Source organism: Brienomyrus brachyistius, unplaced genomic scaffold, assembly GCF_023856365.1.
Source record: "Brienomyrus brachyistius isolate T26 unplaced genomic scaffold, BBRACH_0.4 scaffold64, whole genome shotgun sequence".
Lineage (NCBI taxonomy): Eukaryota > Metazoa > Chordata > Actinopteri > Osteoglossiformes > Mormyridae > Brienomyrus > Brienomyrus brachyistius.
The window spans coordinates 486,995-503,513 of NW_026042339.1; the positions used below are offsets into that span (position 1 = coordinate 486,995).

The 16,519-nt window shown below is 50.2% G+C and overlaps 1 protein-coding gene across 6 annotated transcripts in view; it reads right to left on the bottom strand.

Annotated features, from left to right (window-relative positions):
* The window catches only part of LOC125725299 (receptor-type tyrosine-protein phosphatase mu-like), a 149,579-nt gene extending 133,060 nt beyond the window's left edge, over positions 1 to 16,519 (bottom strand). For 3 of the 6 annotated variants that reach the window (XM_049002132.1, XM_049002130.1, XM_049002127.1), the window contains exon 1: positions 15,983 to 16,519. In XM_049002132.1, the coding sequence (XP_048858089.1) occupies positions 15,983 to 16,055 (73 nt within the window). In that variant the 5' untranslated portion in view covers positions 16,056 to 16,519. The remainder of the gene's footprint in view (positions 1 to 15,982) is intronic. The other 3 variants (XM_049002129.1, XM_049002128.1, XM_049002131.1) reach the window with 2 other exon arrangements.

Below are 16,519 nucleotides of genomic sequence, written 5' to 3' on the forward strand. Positions count from 1 at the left end.
TTTATTATTAATTATTTTCCTAAACATCTTTCCCCAACCTTTAAGTGCATTTGCAATTACCATAAATTTAAAAAAAAAAAAAGCCACAAGCAGAAACAATCACATTATTTCTGGGAATCTAGGCATTAATAAAACCTCCACCTAATTAGACAGTAGCATGTAGCTTGGGCTGCGTGTGCAGCGGGGCTGACGGCGTGACTGACGGCGACACCACAGCGCTCCGTGACACGTGTGACTGCCCTCCCCCGGGGGGCCGTGCAGGCTAATCTTCCAAACGAGGGCAGCTGGGGGCTGGATGGAACGGCATCTCCAGGGGACCGGAGTGACCTAGGGCCTGTCAGCTATTTAAGGTCCGCTAAGGATGGGGAAACCCCATGCAAGGTGCCAGGCTCTACCAGCTCCCCATAAATCGGCCAATCAACAGGGGCCACAGGGGTCACATGGGCCACAGCCCTCCGAGGCATTCACAGGAGTCTGTGCCATTCAGGCATGTCCCGTCACCCGGCCACCGCAGAGAGAACGAGACAGTACGCTTTGGGCTATGGTTCTCTGCTGGGCCAGTGCCCCCCCACGTCAGCACCGCCCAGCTGCTGGGGCGGGCCAGGCAGCCCAGGACTGTGCTTTTTATAGTCGCCTGTGATTTTGACGATACCCTGCGCCGCACCCTGCTCCAAGGCATGCACTGGCTGCATTCTTTTGACAGTCTGTGTGTGTGCGCTCAAGCTACAGGGAGTTCTTGGGGTGGGGGGCTGTCTGCAGGCTCTGGTTACATTCACCCCCAGGTACCACCAGCTATATCTGGATCCCTACAAATGCAACGCACGCACTGCACATTGTGCCTGCGTCGGGACCTGCCGCTGTGGGGATTGGCCCTCCCAATGCGATCTATCCGATGGGCTTCCTCCCTGCATGACACACCTCCGGCCCCCAGGGGGAGCTCTTCCTGGGCTGCTGTCTGTTTCAGGCATCTGTTGCCATCAGCACTAGAACTCCCAACCGAGGGAGGACATTAGGACCACCAAGTGGTTCCCCACATCCCCGGAGTCCCCTTTACGTCACTCCACCAATGATCTATGGGGGGGGGTCAGCAGCACTAGAGTGCGTCAAACCACAACAACTCAGGCTCTGATGCCCGGCTCCCAGCTACCCTCACCCTGCTGTCTGATCGCGTTGCTTTCAAGGGCAAAGTCAGAGCAAAAACTTCACTTTGTTGATTTTTTTTGGGGTGTGAGTGAAGGAGGGGGTGCCCACGATCACCATAAATAAACACTAATTGGTAGCTAATTTTCTTAGTTCTTGCCTCGCTGATTTATTGCCTTCAGGCTACTATGAATAATTCATAAAAATGGTGTGCGACTTTATGGAAAGCTACAAGGCACTGCATTCATTATGCTATCATGCCGAGTAATTCTGGGCACTGATGGCTGGTATTAGAATAATATGCAAATTGGGGATTTTTTTTTTTTTTTTTTTTTTTACCCCTCCGGCTCTGGCAGGAAAGCTTCCTGCCTTGGTTGGCTGGGACTGTCAAAAGAGAAGGATGCCACAGCCCCACCATTTACAAGCTGGCTCGTCTGGAGAGACACAAAAAGCATGGGAAGGAAGGGCGGGCCCTGACGCACAGCCAGCCCCTTCTTAATGCAGGCCTCGCACTGCCTACCCCGCGTCAGCTGAACCCTGCCTTCACCTTCCATGTCCCGGCGAGGGGGGGGGGGTTCCCCGGGGTGGCCCTGCGCAGCCAGCCCTGCCGCTACTCCCAGACCTGCGAGAGCGTTCCTACTGACAAATGATGATTTATAGATTCCCCCCCCGCCCCACACACACTTTGTACGGGAGGATATTAATCTCACGCGGTCACATCATCATCGTCACACTAAGTCGGTCGCTGCACTTCCAGCCGGAAGTTATGGATATGGGTCTTTCCGAAACGTTTACACCGTTAACGATGATCACGGGCACATAGATCAAAGTAACGATACGTGACGTTAGCTTAAAAATCTGTCGGCTCGCTTCGGTTTAATTAGACTACTTAATGTCAATACATTGAGCCATGCAAAGCATTTAATTGCTAAATTACAACGTACAAGGTCACAGTAAAACCACGACCCTGTAGTGGACGAGCGGCTGGAATGCAGAGAAATGAATTACGGTCCATTAAAAACAAACTGACACTGAACTCTGTCGGATATATTTTCGCTTGACCCTTTTTTTCGGATACAAATGTCAGAAAACACAAGAGGACACACCAGCATCCTGTTCAGGCTGATAAGGATCACAGATAAGGCAAAAACAGGGTAACGGAGGAGGCTTTAGTCTGGTGAGACTCACATACTCATTTGCTCATCTGATAAACATCATTTCAGCAATTACTGGTAGAGTCCTGATGGTCGGACGTCAATGGGACACTTGAGGGCGACCGTCTTTAGGATTTCATTCACTTTCGGGGGAAGAGGCTGAGGTTGAGAGTGTCTTGATATCCTTTCTGTATGAGGTGCCCGTACTTGGACATTATCCTACCGGAGAAGGAACAGCTACACCTCGGAAGGGGATAGCCAGAGGGCAAAACGCCATAGGTACTGGGAGCAGCGGCTGGCGGAAGGGGACCACACATGTTGCTGGAAAAAAACCCACTAAATGTCATTCAGAACCCGGCCAAGCTGTCAGCTCGCCAACAATCCGCTGGCGCGAGGAAGCTCCGAGTGACAGCCACCGCCAAAGCACGGCCCCGGTGACCACGCGGAGGACCCTTCCCGAAGGCACGAGGCCAACGTACAAGTACCACGTGCAAGAGACCGGAGAGGAAGTGCGAAGTCTGATGTGGTCGGATCAGGTCAGGTCATGGGATCTGAGACAGACGTCGAGGAGTACGGAAGCCTGTCCTATCACAGGCAGACAGAGTGCGTTTCAGGACAACAAAAGTCAGGCGTACAGCTTCCAGGATTCCAGGTCATAGGTCTGTATCAGTCATGAAGTACAATCACACTATAGCTAATTCATCACAACAAGCAGCGAGTCCCATTCACTGAGTCCCTTTTGCACTCACTTGAGGCACAGAGATAATAAGTGAATGAGGCACAACAGGTTAATGTTCCCTCCATGCATTTACATATTTCACTAGCTAAATAAGTGCAAAAGCTACATGCTCTGCCTCTAGATAAGGGCTACAGGCAAGTGTTCTACATTCCGGAACAGGATAAGTTATTTTGTTATGGTTCCTTGTAGGGCTGCAATTACTTGACTATTCATAGAATTACCTTTTTGTTAGAGGAGTTTAGGATTGTTTATATTACTCGTTGCCCGTTCATTTAAAATTGAAATCTCAACAGCACAGTACCAAAGCAAAGTGAAACAGAGAGAAGGAGAGGATGCCGGCCCGTTCGCATCTGCTCCACACTGGCCCCAGTCGGTCGAGTGGTCGTGTCGGAGCTACAGCGCCAGGTTAGCTATTCTGGATGAGTTTATTGCATTTAGCGCCAATGCTAAAAACAAGCGGCGTGTCAACTAGCTCATTAGAGAAGGCAATCCCATTAATGGGGTACAAGCACCGACAGCTTGTTCCGCTAAGACCCCATCTGGAGCAACCTCACTGGAGTCCAGGGGAGGAGGGGGAGGGGGGGGAGTGTCACTGCAGTCATTCTCCACCAGGGGTGCAGATTAAGACATATTCATAAACCACAGCTATCAAGGTGGCATTAGATCGCAGCGTCAGTGTCCGCTAAGAGGATCAGCCAGCACAGAGGGCCATAGTGGTTCCTCGGTGGTGTGCTTCTTACTGGAGATAAGCGTACTTTCAGAAGGAGCCCCCAGTTTGCCCTAATCTCCACACGCAGGGCTGCTTTATCATACATATTCTTCTTAGAGCGATTAGGCCGGAATTTCAAAAAGTGCTTTCGGTGATACCAGATAATACTGAAACAATCGCGGCTAAATCTCGAGACCCTAATCCTGACCTTCTTCGAGCGAGCCTTATTCCATCAAGAGGACGGGGAATTACTCATGAACAGCCGGCAGAGTTATTAAAAAAAAAAAAGGAGTAGTTTTTGATCAGCCCGTCCCTTTGATAGATCCCTATTCCTCCACAATCCGTTTTCAGGCCAAAGACTTTCTGCTGTGGAGGCGGGACATAACTGGATGGGGGGGGGGGGGGGGGGGGGGGGGGGGGTTTGAGTGTGAGTCTCGGTACGTGGGCTTCCTGTGTGCCAGGCCTGGCCGTGCCTCCGGCTCTCGGCGCAGCAGCACGGGTCAAGATGTTAGCCGATTAGAAACAGACAGAACTTGGAACACTTTGCTGCCAGAATGCGAACATACCGGAACTGGTTGTGGTTCGGTGCAAACAGTAAGCAAACCGTTAAGAGGACACAGTGCAAGCAGGAATGATACTCCCCTGACTATCCAGTGTAAACATAACAGAGTACAATAGGGTTAAATAATAATAATAATAAGAATAATCAATTAATCAATTAATACAAAATAAAGAAACACACACACACACAAACAGCCCTGGAAAAAAAATAAGGGACCACTCTATATTTTTAAACAATTCTACATTTTTAAATCCTGGTTTTAAAGCCTGTGTTGAGCAGCATGTTGCTTTCAGGTTCAAAATTTCTAAGACAGCAGTACAGAAGAAGAAGGTGAAGCAGGAAATAGTGAGAACGACCAGAAACCAGGCAGGTTAAGGGCAGAAGCAACTTTCTAATACCAGAGACGACCATCGACTTATTTGAAGGTTTCTCATGAATCGTAGGATGACATCAAGTGACCTTCAAATGGAATTGGAAGCATTAAGTTCAGGCATGAAGTGCACTGCTAGGACAGTGTGTGTCAGGCTCCTAGAAGCAGGACTGAAGTCCCATAAAGGAAGGAAGAAGCCCTTTAATGAGAAGCAGGAAAGAACCAGGGTGGAGTTTACAAAAAATATATATTATTCACAGACATACGCCAATAAATTGAGAAATGAGTGAAAGAAAATGTACTGCGGTCTCATTTTTTTCCCCCAAGGCTATATATATGGACGGGAGACCTGCAACACGAGGGCACAGCAGACCGTGCCAGGTGTGCCAAGATGCCCGAGATCGCACCCCCATAGGCCCCGTGCCACGACCGGAGGCCTCAAGGCTGACACCAGGGCCACGGAAGGCCAATCGATGAAGGAATAAACGGACTGCTGTAATTGACTTGATTGCAGTCATCCATTATTAAAGTCGGTTGACAAAATGAAGCAAATTAAAGCAGGCAGCCTTTCAGTCACTTAGAATCCCTGGTGAAAGTTTATCAGCCATCCTGGAATCACAGAGGAGGTCGTTATGGGATGGTTAGCGACGGAGGGATAAGATGCAACATGCAGCTCTATTTTTTACCTCTAAGAGGCCCTCCGGTTTCTACGGAGTCAACTAATTAAAAGCGAGCAGTACTGACAGCCTGCGCTGCGACCTCGATTAACATGGAGTGGGGGGGGATGAGGGGGGGTGGGGGTGGTTACACTGCTTGGCCTACAAAGGGGCCTGTCAAACTGCCCCCAGATGTTTCCACAACACGAGCAGGGTGTAACCAAGCACTCATTGCACAATGCTGGATAATTCCGCAAATACATTTAGCCATCAAACCGACAGCATACGGCCAGTGACTTTGTCTAAAAGCGAATATTCATGGTTCTACGGAATGTGCGAGTTGTAATTAAACCCATTTCATCACTCCCTAATAATATTATTATGCTTCCAAGGAAAAGACTCATAAATGAAAAGTCTGGTACGTATCATTAGTTTCCTTTGTTCTGCAGAACGCGCATTTTCTCCGCTGGATGAGACCCGGTGTCCTCTGTGAAAGTGTGACCTCCCGGCGCCGTCTCAGAGCGCAGACGCTGCGTACGAATCCTCTCAGGTCTTTCAAGCTTCCGGAAGTTTCCGCTCGCAGCTTACGAAGAGGTTTCTGGCGAAACGAGGCCAGGATGCTGAGGAATGGCGGAGGCGACGGGCGTTTCTGATGTTTCAGATGCGAGGCTGATAAGAGACTGGTGCCATAAAGCATCCGCTGCTGGAAAGAGGGGAGGCAGCTGACAGACGACATGAACCGCAGAACTTCATCACTCATTCTGCGAGCCATTTTGAATTTAAAAATGACTTCAGGAACTGGAGAGATACTTTCTCCACCTCCCTTTCATTATCGAATCACGCTTGTCACTCGATCAATGAAATTCTATTTTCGCCTTAATCACAGATTTTTTTTTTTCCGCGTGATAAATGTTCCTCTTTTGAGCTCTCCTTCACACAGGGGCAACTGTAGGATTTTGTAATGTGGGGGCGGGGCGGAATATGAGGAGCCATATTTAATACAGAGGGGGACGACCTCATTATTGGCCAATGATATGCTTTGAATTTGTCAGTGACAGAGGAAGGGACACCAATGTGGATCGATCAGCATTCAGTTACAGTCAGTGCCCCTATGACCCCACCCTTTTACATGCCCCTCCTGTCGCGACTGAAATGGGGCAGTACGCGTCACGCAGGAACGTACAAGGTAGCGGCGAATCGAGCATCTGTTTAACAGTCAGTTGGCTCTCCACACGCAGGCCATCTTTATTCTTTACCAGCTACACTCAGAGGGGTCGCACGGAGGCCGTGAGCTTTGATGACAGCGAACTCCAGGGGTGTCAGAGGACCCAGGCTGAGATCCTTCCTGGAATCCACTCGAGTCGAGCTCATGGTCCGCTGCCCATCCACACAGACAGCCGGGGTCCCAGTGACCCCCTCCACCCGCGATTCAGCTGGGCTCGCTCTCCAAAGTGGCGGGGAAGGCCGGCACCGTATAAGGCCGATTGTGACCCCACCAAGTCCCGCACGTCACCTCAGACGAGCTGTGAACAAAGACGGCAGATTCCCCCGCCCCTGCCCTCTCCGTGCTCCAGTGTGCTCTCACACCCTCCAAAATCTCTCCCGGCTGACAGATTAATCTGAGGACCCCGCTGCTCTTCTTCCTAAGGCACCAGAGCAGGAACCAGGGTTAGGCGGCGGTGCTGGTGAGAAGGGGGTGCATATAGCTCAACTAATCCCACCTTATGGAGGTGTTAGGATGACTGGATCGCAGCCACGTTTCAGGCAACAAACACACAAGACAGGAGTATGTCTCTGTTACGGAGACCATTATCCAGTTTAGCAGACCAGGAGGAGGAGAAAGCTGCACATCCTCACCCAGAGGTTCATCTGCCCAACCACACGAAGCGTTGGCCGTAGAGGTCACCAGGCCACAATCTGCCAGGTAGGCTCGCTCTTGTCCTTAATTATGTGGGAAAACCTTGCCGACAATGTTCACCTACGTGTGATTGAAACCGCAGCTCTAACCAAATCTTGCCTAGGTAACTGCTGAACTTAAAACCACAGAGCAGATAAGCAAGATACTGACACTCTCAATTTTACCTGCAAACCATTATTAGGCTCTGAAAGCCATTGTGGGCGGGATTACTGTTAGTCATGGCCCAATGGGAACGCGGTTGGAGCCACATTAAAGTGCCCAATGGGAAGTGAGCAAAAGCAGGCGCTGAGTGATGGCTCGAAGTAATCCCACCCACGCCTTGAAGTCCTTGAAGCCTCATTTCTCCCAGAGCCGAGTTGGTTCAGAACAAACAGCTACCTCTGGGCCCGGGGGGGGGGGGGGGGGGGGGGGGGGGAGCCACAGCGGAAAGTTATGTCACCATTCAGTGCTTGGCAAACGAACATGACAGATTACTGCACTTACAGCACGAGGACCTGTGAGCTGTCTCTCCCCCCCGTGCCACCCCAGTGCCGGCCTCTCTCGGCCCCACCGCCCCCGCCTCGGCAATTACAACTGACACAGTTTCATTAAGGCATCAGTTTTCCCACCACGGTTAACAGGCCCTCCGAGTTCCGGATGCTTCCGTCCAGCGCTGTGTGGGCCTACAGTCTGACCCCCACGACTAACACCTCCTCTAATTTAAATCGAGGAGGGCTCTCCGTTGGTTACCACGGGAACTGGAGGCGAGTCACATGACACGGGTCGGGCACAAAAGGGGCACGACGTCAACTCCTGCTCTTTGCTCCTATGTATGAATTACTATTTCAATTATTTTCTAGATCTTTCTAAAAGAGAAGAATATACTCAAAAAAAAGTCTTTTATTTCAAACAAAAAGCAGGTGTGACATCTTTTTGTCTTTATTTCAGCGGATCGAGTCACAGTGGGATTGACTTAATCTGCCAGTTTGGTCGCTCGCCCATGACTGTAGACTATGGATGAATATGTGTATGGCACCTGCAGACAGGGTTCTCTTTCATGGACAGAGGAGTGGAACAGACTCCTATCACCTATTGGTCTTCGAATCCCTTGAAAAGTCTGGGATGTTTGTCCAACAGATCCCTGGCCAGGTCTGATGCGCTGCCTCCCTCTGCCTGTTTAAGCCGCACTTGCGCTGCGATGCTGCCCTGTCTAGGGGCTCGACTTTTTTTTTTTCTTTTTTGCCGACTTCATAGCCGAAAAATGTCTGTGTTTTACTCCAGGCCCCCTCTTTGCCAGCGAGTTCGGGTATTGCTGAAGTCACTGCCATCTCCTCTCTGAACACAGTGCACTGCTCTCTCGGCCATCGCTCTCACATTCCTGCGACTTCACAGCTGTCAGTGTTGAGCTTAAAGAGATGGATTCCCTTCACCCAGATAAATAGTTATTTCCATAATAAAAGTACCACTTTCTTCCAAAATGCCGGTAATGTATCCTTTTACAAAACTCTAATACTGTGTTTTCTTCAGTACCGGTTTACCACGCAACCCTAATCAAGACCACCCCCCCATTCAGCCAGGGAAGCATGCACACGCAGAAGCAGCTGCCACCAATGTGACAACAGCCAAACTGTCGGTCTAATCCGCCTACCTAGGTAACCACAGTCACAGGTAAACCTAAACATACATTAACCGCTCTGCTGGATCTCAGTGTGCCGCTTCCGCGTCTTACGGCCAGGCTGAGGAATTCCAGAAACCCAAGTTTCAGAGAAATTAAAACGTCAAAAGAGATCAAGGTGGCCAGTTCGCTGGCTTTTGGGAGTCAGACGCAGGTCACATGACCTCGGGGTTCATCGCCGGCAGTTTGCAGCGTGATGGCGCCAGGGGACGTGCGTAACGCTGGGGCACAGCGGCGACATGTGAGCATTTATTTCCCTACAGAGCGAAAAGGAGAATGCAACAAATTAAGTGCATTTGCTGTTGGAGCCCCCATCCGAAGACAGCGTGCCCAGAGGAACATACCATTCATCACAGTCTAAAAGCATTAATCATCCTGGCCTGAGATAAACACACTCTCCTTCCTGGGCACCAGAATTTTCCAAGATGGGGGGGGGGGGGAGGGGGAGTTCACTTCTGGGCAGTGGTGAGTGGCAAGGAAGCCCCCCATGACCCAGTCTGGCCCCCCAACAGTAATGCATGGAGCAGGCCTGCCTGTGTCAACAATCAGCAGGTCACAGAAGGTGGGGGGGGGAGGGGTAAAGGGGGCCTCCATAAATACTAAAACCAAGCCGTGGAGGGGGGGTACTTAAAAAGAGGAGCCTGCGGTAAGTGTGGCCAGAGCCCTAAAAACAGAGGAGACATAGCGTAAGCCTGGTCCAAGCATGGACCCCCCCTCCAGCCCTGATTCAGCTGGGCGGGAGGCATGATGGCGGAGCAGCAGATCCACAACATGCTGCGTGAGGCCAGCACTCCACCCGCCTTCCCACACCCACGTGCGGCTCCTCCCTGATTATCACATCACCACTTTGTCTGTTCATCCAGGCCTCCGTTTCCCCAAATGCCGCCCTATCGATACGTTTCTGTGAAGTGACCCGGCCGCCCAGGATGTGCATACAGCCGCGTGTCTGCGTCACCTTTCTGCTACTGGGTTATTGTTTCGCATCCCCACAGCTGCATGCTCACGCGCTGATGGTGACGTCATCATCGCGCTCCGTGATGTCGGGTCGGCCAGCTGCTCGCCCGCGGTGTTGAGACCCGTCCGCAGAAAGTGGAACCGTGTGAGCAGGCCTTAAATTCCTCAAGAGGTGCTGCTGTGGACCTCTGCGATTTTCACTGGACTGGCTGCCCCCCCCCCCCATAACTTCTCGTCCTCGAGCCTGCTTCCGCATCCTGACTCCCACACACCGAACGCAGACGTGCCGCATCCCCCCCCCAACTCTCTGACGAACGCGTCTGTAAAAGGTTCACTAAACACAATCCCACGAGACCAGCAGACGCGAACAAAATTATGTTGTCACCTTATGCTCAGCTAACATTTGGTTAGAGAGCAGCGATGAAGCATTGGGGGGGGAGGGGGGGGGGGTTCAGTCCTGCCCACCTCTCCCCATTTTCATTACTGCTGTTAGTGGGGCCTGGAGCAGCTGACAGACACAATATGGCCACCCACCGATGAGACGCAGTGCAATTAACACCCGTCTTTGCCTTCTGGGGCCTTTGGAAAGTGGGCGGGCCCGCATGAGGCCCCGCACGGCCAGGGGCCCGTTTTAGCTCAGGCTCCAGGAGCATGTCGCCGTGGATCTGCTGACGCGCGGATAAGCCAGCTAACGAGAGCCGGACTTTTTAGCTGGAATTCGGCTCTCGTCGAACCGAAGGACAGGATAATGGCAGGAAGGCTGGAACAGAAGGAGGGGCTCCTCGTTTCCGGCCCCCTTTCCCTTCCTGGACAGCTCTTTGTTTGGAAAGGGAAACAGCCTGCCATCTGAGGGCCTCGCGGCCACAAGCGTACCTTAAAGACCCCCCCCCAATGTGAGGAACGACAGGAAGGCCAGGCGTCACGCTCCAAAGCAAACTTCTGCTGACGGCATGAGTACCAGTGCGGGCGGGAACCGAAAGCTGCGGCGTCCACAATGACACCCCCCACCACAGAGTGCCCCCCCCCCACATTAGGATGTCTATGACCTTTTTATTCCTACTGGCTGTGCGATGGATGCTGTCATACGGTCGACACAATACTTCAGGGTTTAACTTTTTTATATTCCGCCTCCCCAGCCATTTTGATCGCCAGACAAATGTTTACACTCCCAACATTTAGTAATAAATCACAAAGGTGTAATGGTTGGAGGGGGTCACCATCGACCCCCCCCTCAAAACTCTACTGATCCACACAGTATAAGGGTAAACCCCCCCCACCACTTTGAGGTGTTTTTCAAGATTCTGGGTAAGGTAAGGGGAGATTGTCTGGGCTGGGGGGTTACGGCCACACTTTTAACGCAAGCAAGAGAGGACTGAATCACGACGGGGGTCACCGGCGAACGGGAAAAAGCTATGCTAATGGGGAGGGAGCCAGGCGAGGAGAGCTAACGACAGCCACGTGCAGATTTGGCCTGACAGTAATGGACAGACCCACCTGAGGACACGTGCACAGGGGCCCGCCTCAGTATGCACTGAGGATGGACGGGTAAAGGGGTGGAGCTTCCTCACCTGCCCTCCCTCCGACACATATATCCACAAAAGCGATGACAGACGGGACAAATCGGCCACCCTGATGTTAATCCAGGCGACACACGAATCAAACGTTTCCCAAATCCAGCAGGAATCAGAGAAGTCTTCCCTCCACCCCATGCACTACACCTTCCTTTGAAGAGCAATGACACCATCGGTTAACCAGTATCTCCTTCCTAATCTCCCTCCTCTGGCTGAAGTGGATGATGCGGTTTCTTTTTCTTAAGGATTTCTTCTAGTCTGTTTCTCTCCTCTCGATCCACCTTCCCACCCCCTTTTCCATCATTAGAGACAATGAAGACCCTCGGAGCATTAATTAGAAATATTCTCCTGAATGCTTGAATGAGGCAGACGCTTACGATGAATGCTAACTTCGGTAAACACGGACGCCGCATAACAAGTTGCTGTTTTCTTGGGGCCCTTGACCCTGCCCTCCCTCTCCCTCCCTCCGGCCGGCCGTTTTTGAAATGGTGATGAGATCACGCTAGAAATTACTGGTCCATGGCTACCTCTTGCTCTTCATTAGGCATTGCCCGCGCCGGGCAGGCTGATTCGTTAGCGTTTATCCCCCCGTCTCTGCAGCGGAGGAAGAGCGGCGTGTAATTAGCGCAACCCTGTTCAGAGGCTGCGTGGTGGAGGCGGCAGGGAGACGGGCTGATTGCAATCCCGCAGCAGCTCGCTGATAACAATGCGCCAAGTCTGGAATAAACCTCCCCTCAGTAAACTGATAAATCACAAGGGGGGGGGGGGGAGATGCCAATTCCCGCCTGTGGCAAGGGGAGGACAGGCAAGAGGCAATGCGATGAGGCTAACCAGAAACGTTTATGAAGCGCTCCTTCAGAAAACGCTGAGGGACTCAAAAAGGCCCCATAGCCAAGCGTTCTGGAAACTTCCAGAGAAATTCTGCAGCAGGGGACACTAGTACCTCCCCGCCCCCACCCCCCAGATACTCCCAAGTGCAGAAAGACTAGCGAGCTGTTCCCAAACACCCAAAATAATAAATGACTACAGTGCAGTTCTTATTTTACTAAACAAATGTCACTGGTACCCACAGACGTAACCCAGAGCTGCTGCAGCTGTGATATATCAACACTCCTCAAGTATAAACATCACGCTTTCATCCCGTAATATTTTATGTCGAGAGGTAAAAAAAAAAATAATAACAGCAGTATGTAAACAGACAGGGCCACATCCACCGGGGACTGACGAAATTGCAATTAAAAATTTGATAAATATTACCAAAGTTATATTTAAACAGGATTTTTAATTTTCTTCATATGAGAAACTTTCCTCCTATAAATAGGTATCAAAAGAAATTGTATGCAAATGATGTATTATGGTGTTTGCAGAAGCAATAAAACAGTAACCTAATGATGTCATTATGCTTGTCAAAAACAGTGCTACCTGAGAAACAGCGAGATTTTCCTTCTCCCCCTAAAAGGCGGCTGTGGAACACGTACAGTAGCACTTCCCGAAATATCCCAGGTAACAATACTGCGATGTAATCTGATTCTCTACCTTACAGAAACTGTAGGTTGGGGGGGGGGTGTCAAAAAAACAAAAAAGAGGTATTTTTAGTGCGTAATAGATGGAGGAAACAGGAAGGTGGCAAACAGACGCGAAAGCCAAACAGGACGCGCAGCCCTGACCCAGCTGCATCCCGTCGCTGACATGCCGCTTCCCGAACGCGCTCTCAGCGGGACGCTTCACACCGGGGCCCCGCGCCGGCCGCCGGGAACCAAGCGCCCGCGTCTCTGCTGAAGTGCATCACATGACTCCGGATCGATCAACCCCGCGTCCCTGCACCCCCCCCCCCCCCCCGGTATCAGCGACATTTCCCGCCATGCCCAAACCTTAGGCTCTTCCGAGTCTAACGGTACACCGGAAAGAAATCCGTACACGCATACACATGTATGAACGGGTTTTATTAACTTGCAAATACTCTGCAGGGTTTGCAAATTACCCCAACACTTTAGGGTTGGCTAATGAGCTAAGATTTATAATGGAATAATATAGATTTGCCGTAAGATTTGTTATGTGAGCGTGACAGTCTAAAGGCGTGAGAGTTGGCGGCCCCGCAGAGGAGCCCACACGCGTGTTTTTGGTGCCCACAGTTCGACGGCCGACTTTTTAGACTCGTACACATTATGAATACGGATTAAAGGAACCGATGGGAATCGGAGCGGAGTCATTAGTGCGCAAGGCGTCTGTTCCTGGATAGGATGGGGAGGGGGGGGGCGTCCGGGCACCGAAATACAGCCGTCTTTGATGAGCGGTTTCTCGCCCGGCTGTCGGCATCTAAACCCAGCAGACAGGTTCGCATCTAGCATGAGCGTTCGCAACAACGGAAGGAGGTCAAGGGAACGCGAGGAACCGGGCTCTTTTTTTAGCAAACCATTGTACCCTGGGTGCATTTTTTAAATTCTATTACAGCCTGAAAAAAGATTTGCCTTTTAAGGGGGTTCTTTGCTTAAAAATAAGCGTGTCTTTTTAATTTGCGGTGGGCAAGAATCTTTTTAAGTTCTATATCCCTGCAGACCGAGTTTTCCAAGTGAACATTAAACTGAATATAAACACGCGTGTACGATGCTGCCCCCATCAGGCCGTTTGCGTAACACGCCGAGGAGACAATGGGTCAAAGCGCACAACTAAACGCAAGTAAACATTTTAGCTGTCAGCGGCAATAACTGCCGGCATCTCCCTGCGTTTTAATGTATTCATCTTTAAAACCGTTTTGTAACACAACCCTGCACGGAAATGGTTTCAGACTGTAAAAATGAACTGATCCTTGTTTTGTGTTTAAACGCCTGAGGGACTTGTATAAACACCCGTCCATGAAAAGTTATTTTTTAAATAAATTCATAGCAATTAAAAGGGATGTACGCTTATACATATATATATATGTGTGACTTGTGTGGAACTTGCATTTATGACGTAGACATTTACCCCAGACAACATATTCATAGCAAACACCACTATTGATTTGCATATAGATAATGCACCTAACACCCCTCCACACATAAAAACTCCCCTGTCCCAGGAACCAGGAATGACCCTTTTTATGTATTGAATTAAACTGCTGGGTGTCACCTCGGGCAATTTGGGGCTTCAAACTGCCAAGCCCGCATAACTAACATACGAATCCCTCTTGGAGTATTCTGCTGGTAGCAACAACCTATCCAGCCCGTATTAAAAAAATAACCCGTTTTCCCATTAAAGAAAACGAATACAGTTCAGGCACAACCGTCTTGAGGATTTTTCAGCTTTGAGTAAATTTTACAAAAAACGTGAGCGTCGTGCATCATCTAAAATCAATACTTTTAGGAATTACAAATATATATAAACCAGTGAATTAGGAATTTACACATTCCAAAACATTATTAATAATTAAACATTTTCCAAACTCGAATCTCTGGCTTTACAATACAACTGCAGGTTAAGTGCGTTTTAATTTGAAATGTATGACGAACGTGAAGAAAAAGGCATTTCAATTGCTGGCATGCGCAATCCTCGTAAATGTAGTTAAACTCATAAGGGCGTTTAAAACGATTTACTTGTACAATTAACCTTTGGTGATTTACGTGAACAGTTTAAAAGCAAGTTCAGCTTTAAAGGCAGATTCAGCTCACGCCCCTGTAATATAAAATGCAACAGTAGAGTAACATTTAGAGAAAAATAAAAAGCGTTCATTTATTTCAATGACAAAAGACGGCTGTATGAGGGATATTTTGAACATACTTTTAGTTTCACAGACGCCGCGTGTCCACCGTTAAGTACGCAGCCTATATGAAGTGCGCATTCGAAAAGTGTATGTAAACTTTACAGCTCCGCCAGCTTCTCCCGACCGGAGTAAAAGTCTGTCCTTATTCTTTATATAGCGCCTGATAAGATTACGGCAGCCTGGAGCAGAGCTTTCCAAGCAAAGCCTGTCAACTTTTACTCGACCGGCGGAGCCTCGGGATACTGTGGTTATTTCACAGGGATGTCGGGACCATCGGAGCCGTACGGTTCATATCTGCAGTCATAAAGCAAAAAAAAAAGAAATCACTGCCAAGTTGCCTTAACTTTATGCTGAAATCTGGGAGGAAAGGAAAAACGCTGCCGATCGACTGCTTCCTTTCCGCTCCGGTAAAAAGCCGGGCTGCGCTGACTTCCACCCTAAAAACTGTCGGATAACGGGAGTTTTTTTCCGGCGAAATCGCGGCGGGGCGGCGGTCGCGCCGATACACTGTTGCGTTTGCGCTAATAGATCAGGGGGGATAAGTGGAAAAGTTGCAGCTGTGCTGGCATGTATGAGCTGTGAACGGAAGTGAAATAAACGCATTCGAGAGTAATTAAATGAAATGAACCACACTAAGCAGTTTGACCAACTTCTTGTATTTACTGAAAATACGGGTCTCGATAACATTCACATGGCCGCAGAACCAGGCTACCCTCGGTGTCATTTTACAATCCGTGCGGCAGAAAGCCGTTATGTGACATCCCGTATCCCCCTCCAGAGGAGACCCCGGCATTTCTGTGCGGGGAAAAGTCTTACCTTTAAAAGCCTGTCCTCTAACGGAGACCAGCAAACTGAAGGCAGCCAAGAAACAAGTTAAAAGTCTATCCATCTCCGGACTGTCGCAGACCTGGCCCCCCAGCTCCCGGGGCGAAACGCAAGACTCTCCCCGCACGACAACTTAAAAAGGGGGACGATTATTTCCCGTTTCTCGTGGACGCGCCGACAAGTTGCGCCGCACTCTCGCCGCCCTCCGCAGCTCCGAGCTCCGATTTACGGGCTTCCAGCGGGGGCCTGACGTCACCGAGCCGGCGGTGCCGAGGGGGCGTCGCGGCAGCCCGACGGCTCGCAGACGCCCATTCAGCAAGCAGTGCTCAGCTCCGCTCCTGTCCTCCTTGCGCTCACTCGCTCCTGCCTTTGATTCTATGCAGTTAAGACCGGCTGGGCTTTCGCGCATCGGCGCCGCTTCGCGACTAGATGGCCACGATTTGCTAATAGAACCAGAAGTGTAAAAAAATAAAGAACGGGACTTAGGTAGTACGTTTGTGTGTCAACCCCAGATGTATATCAACACAC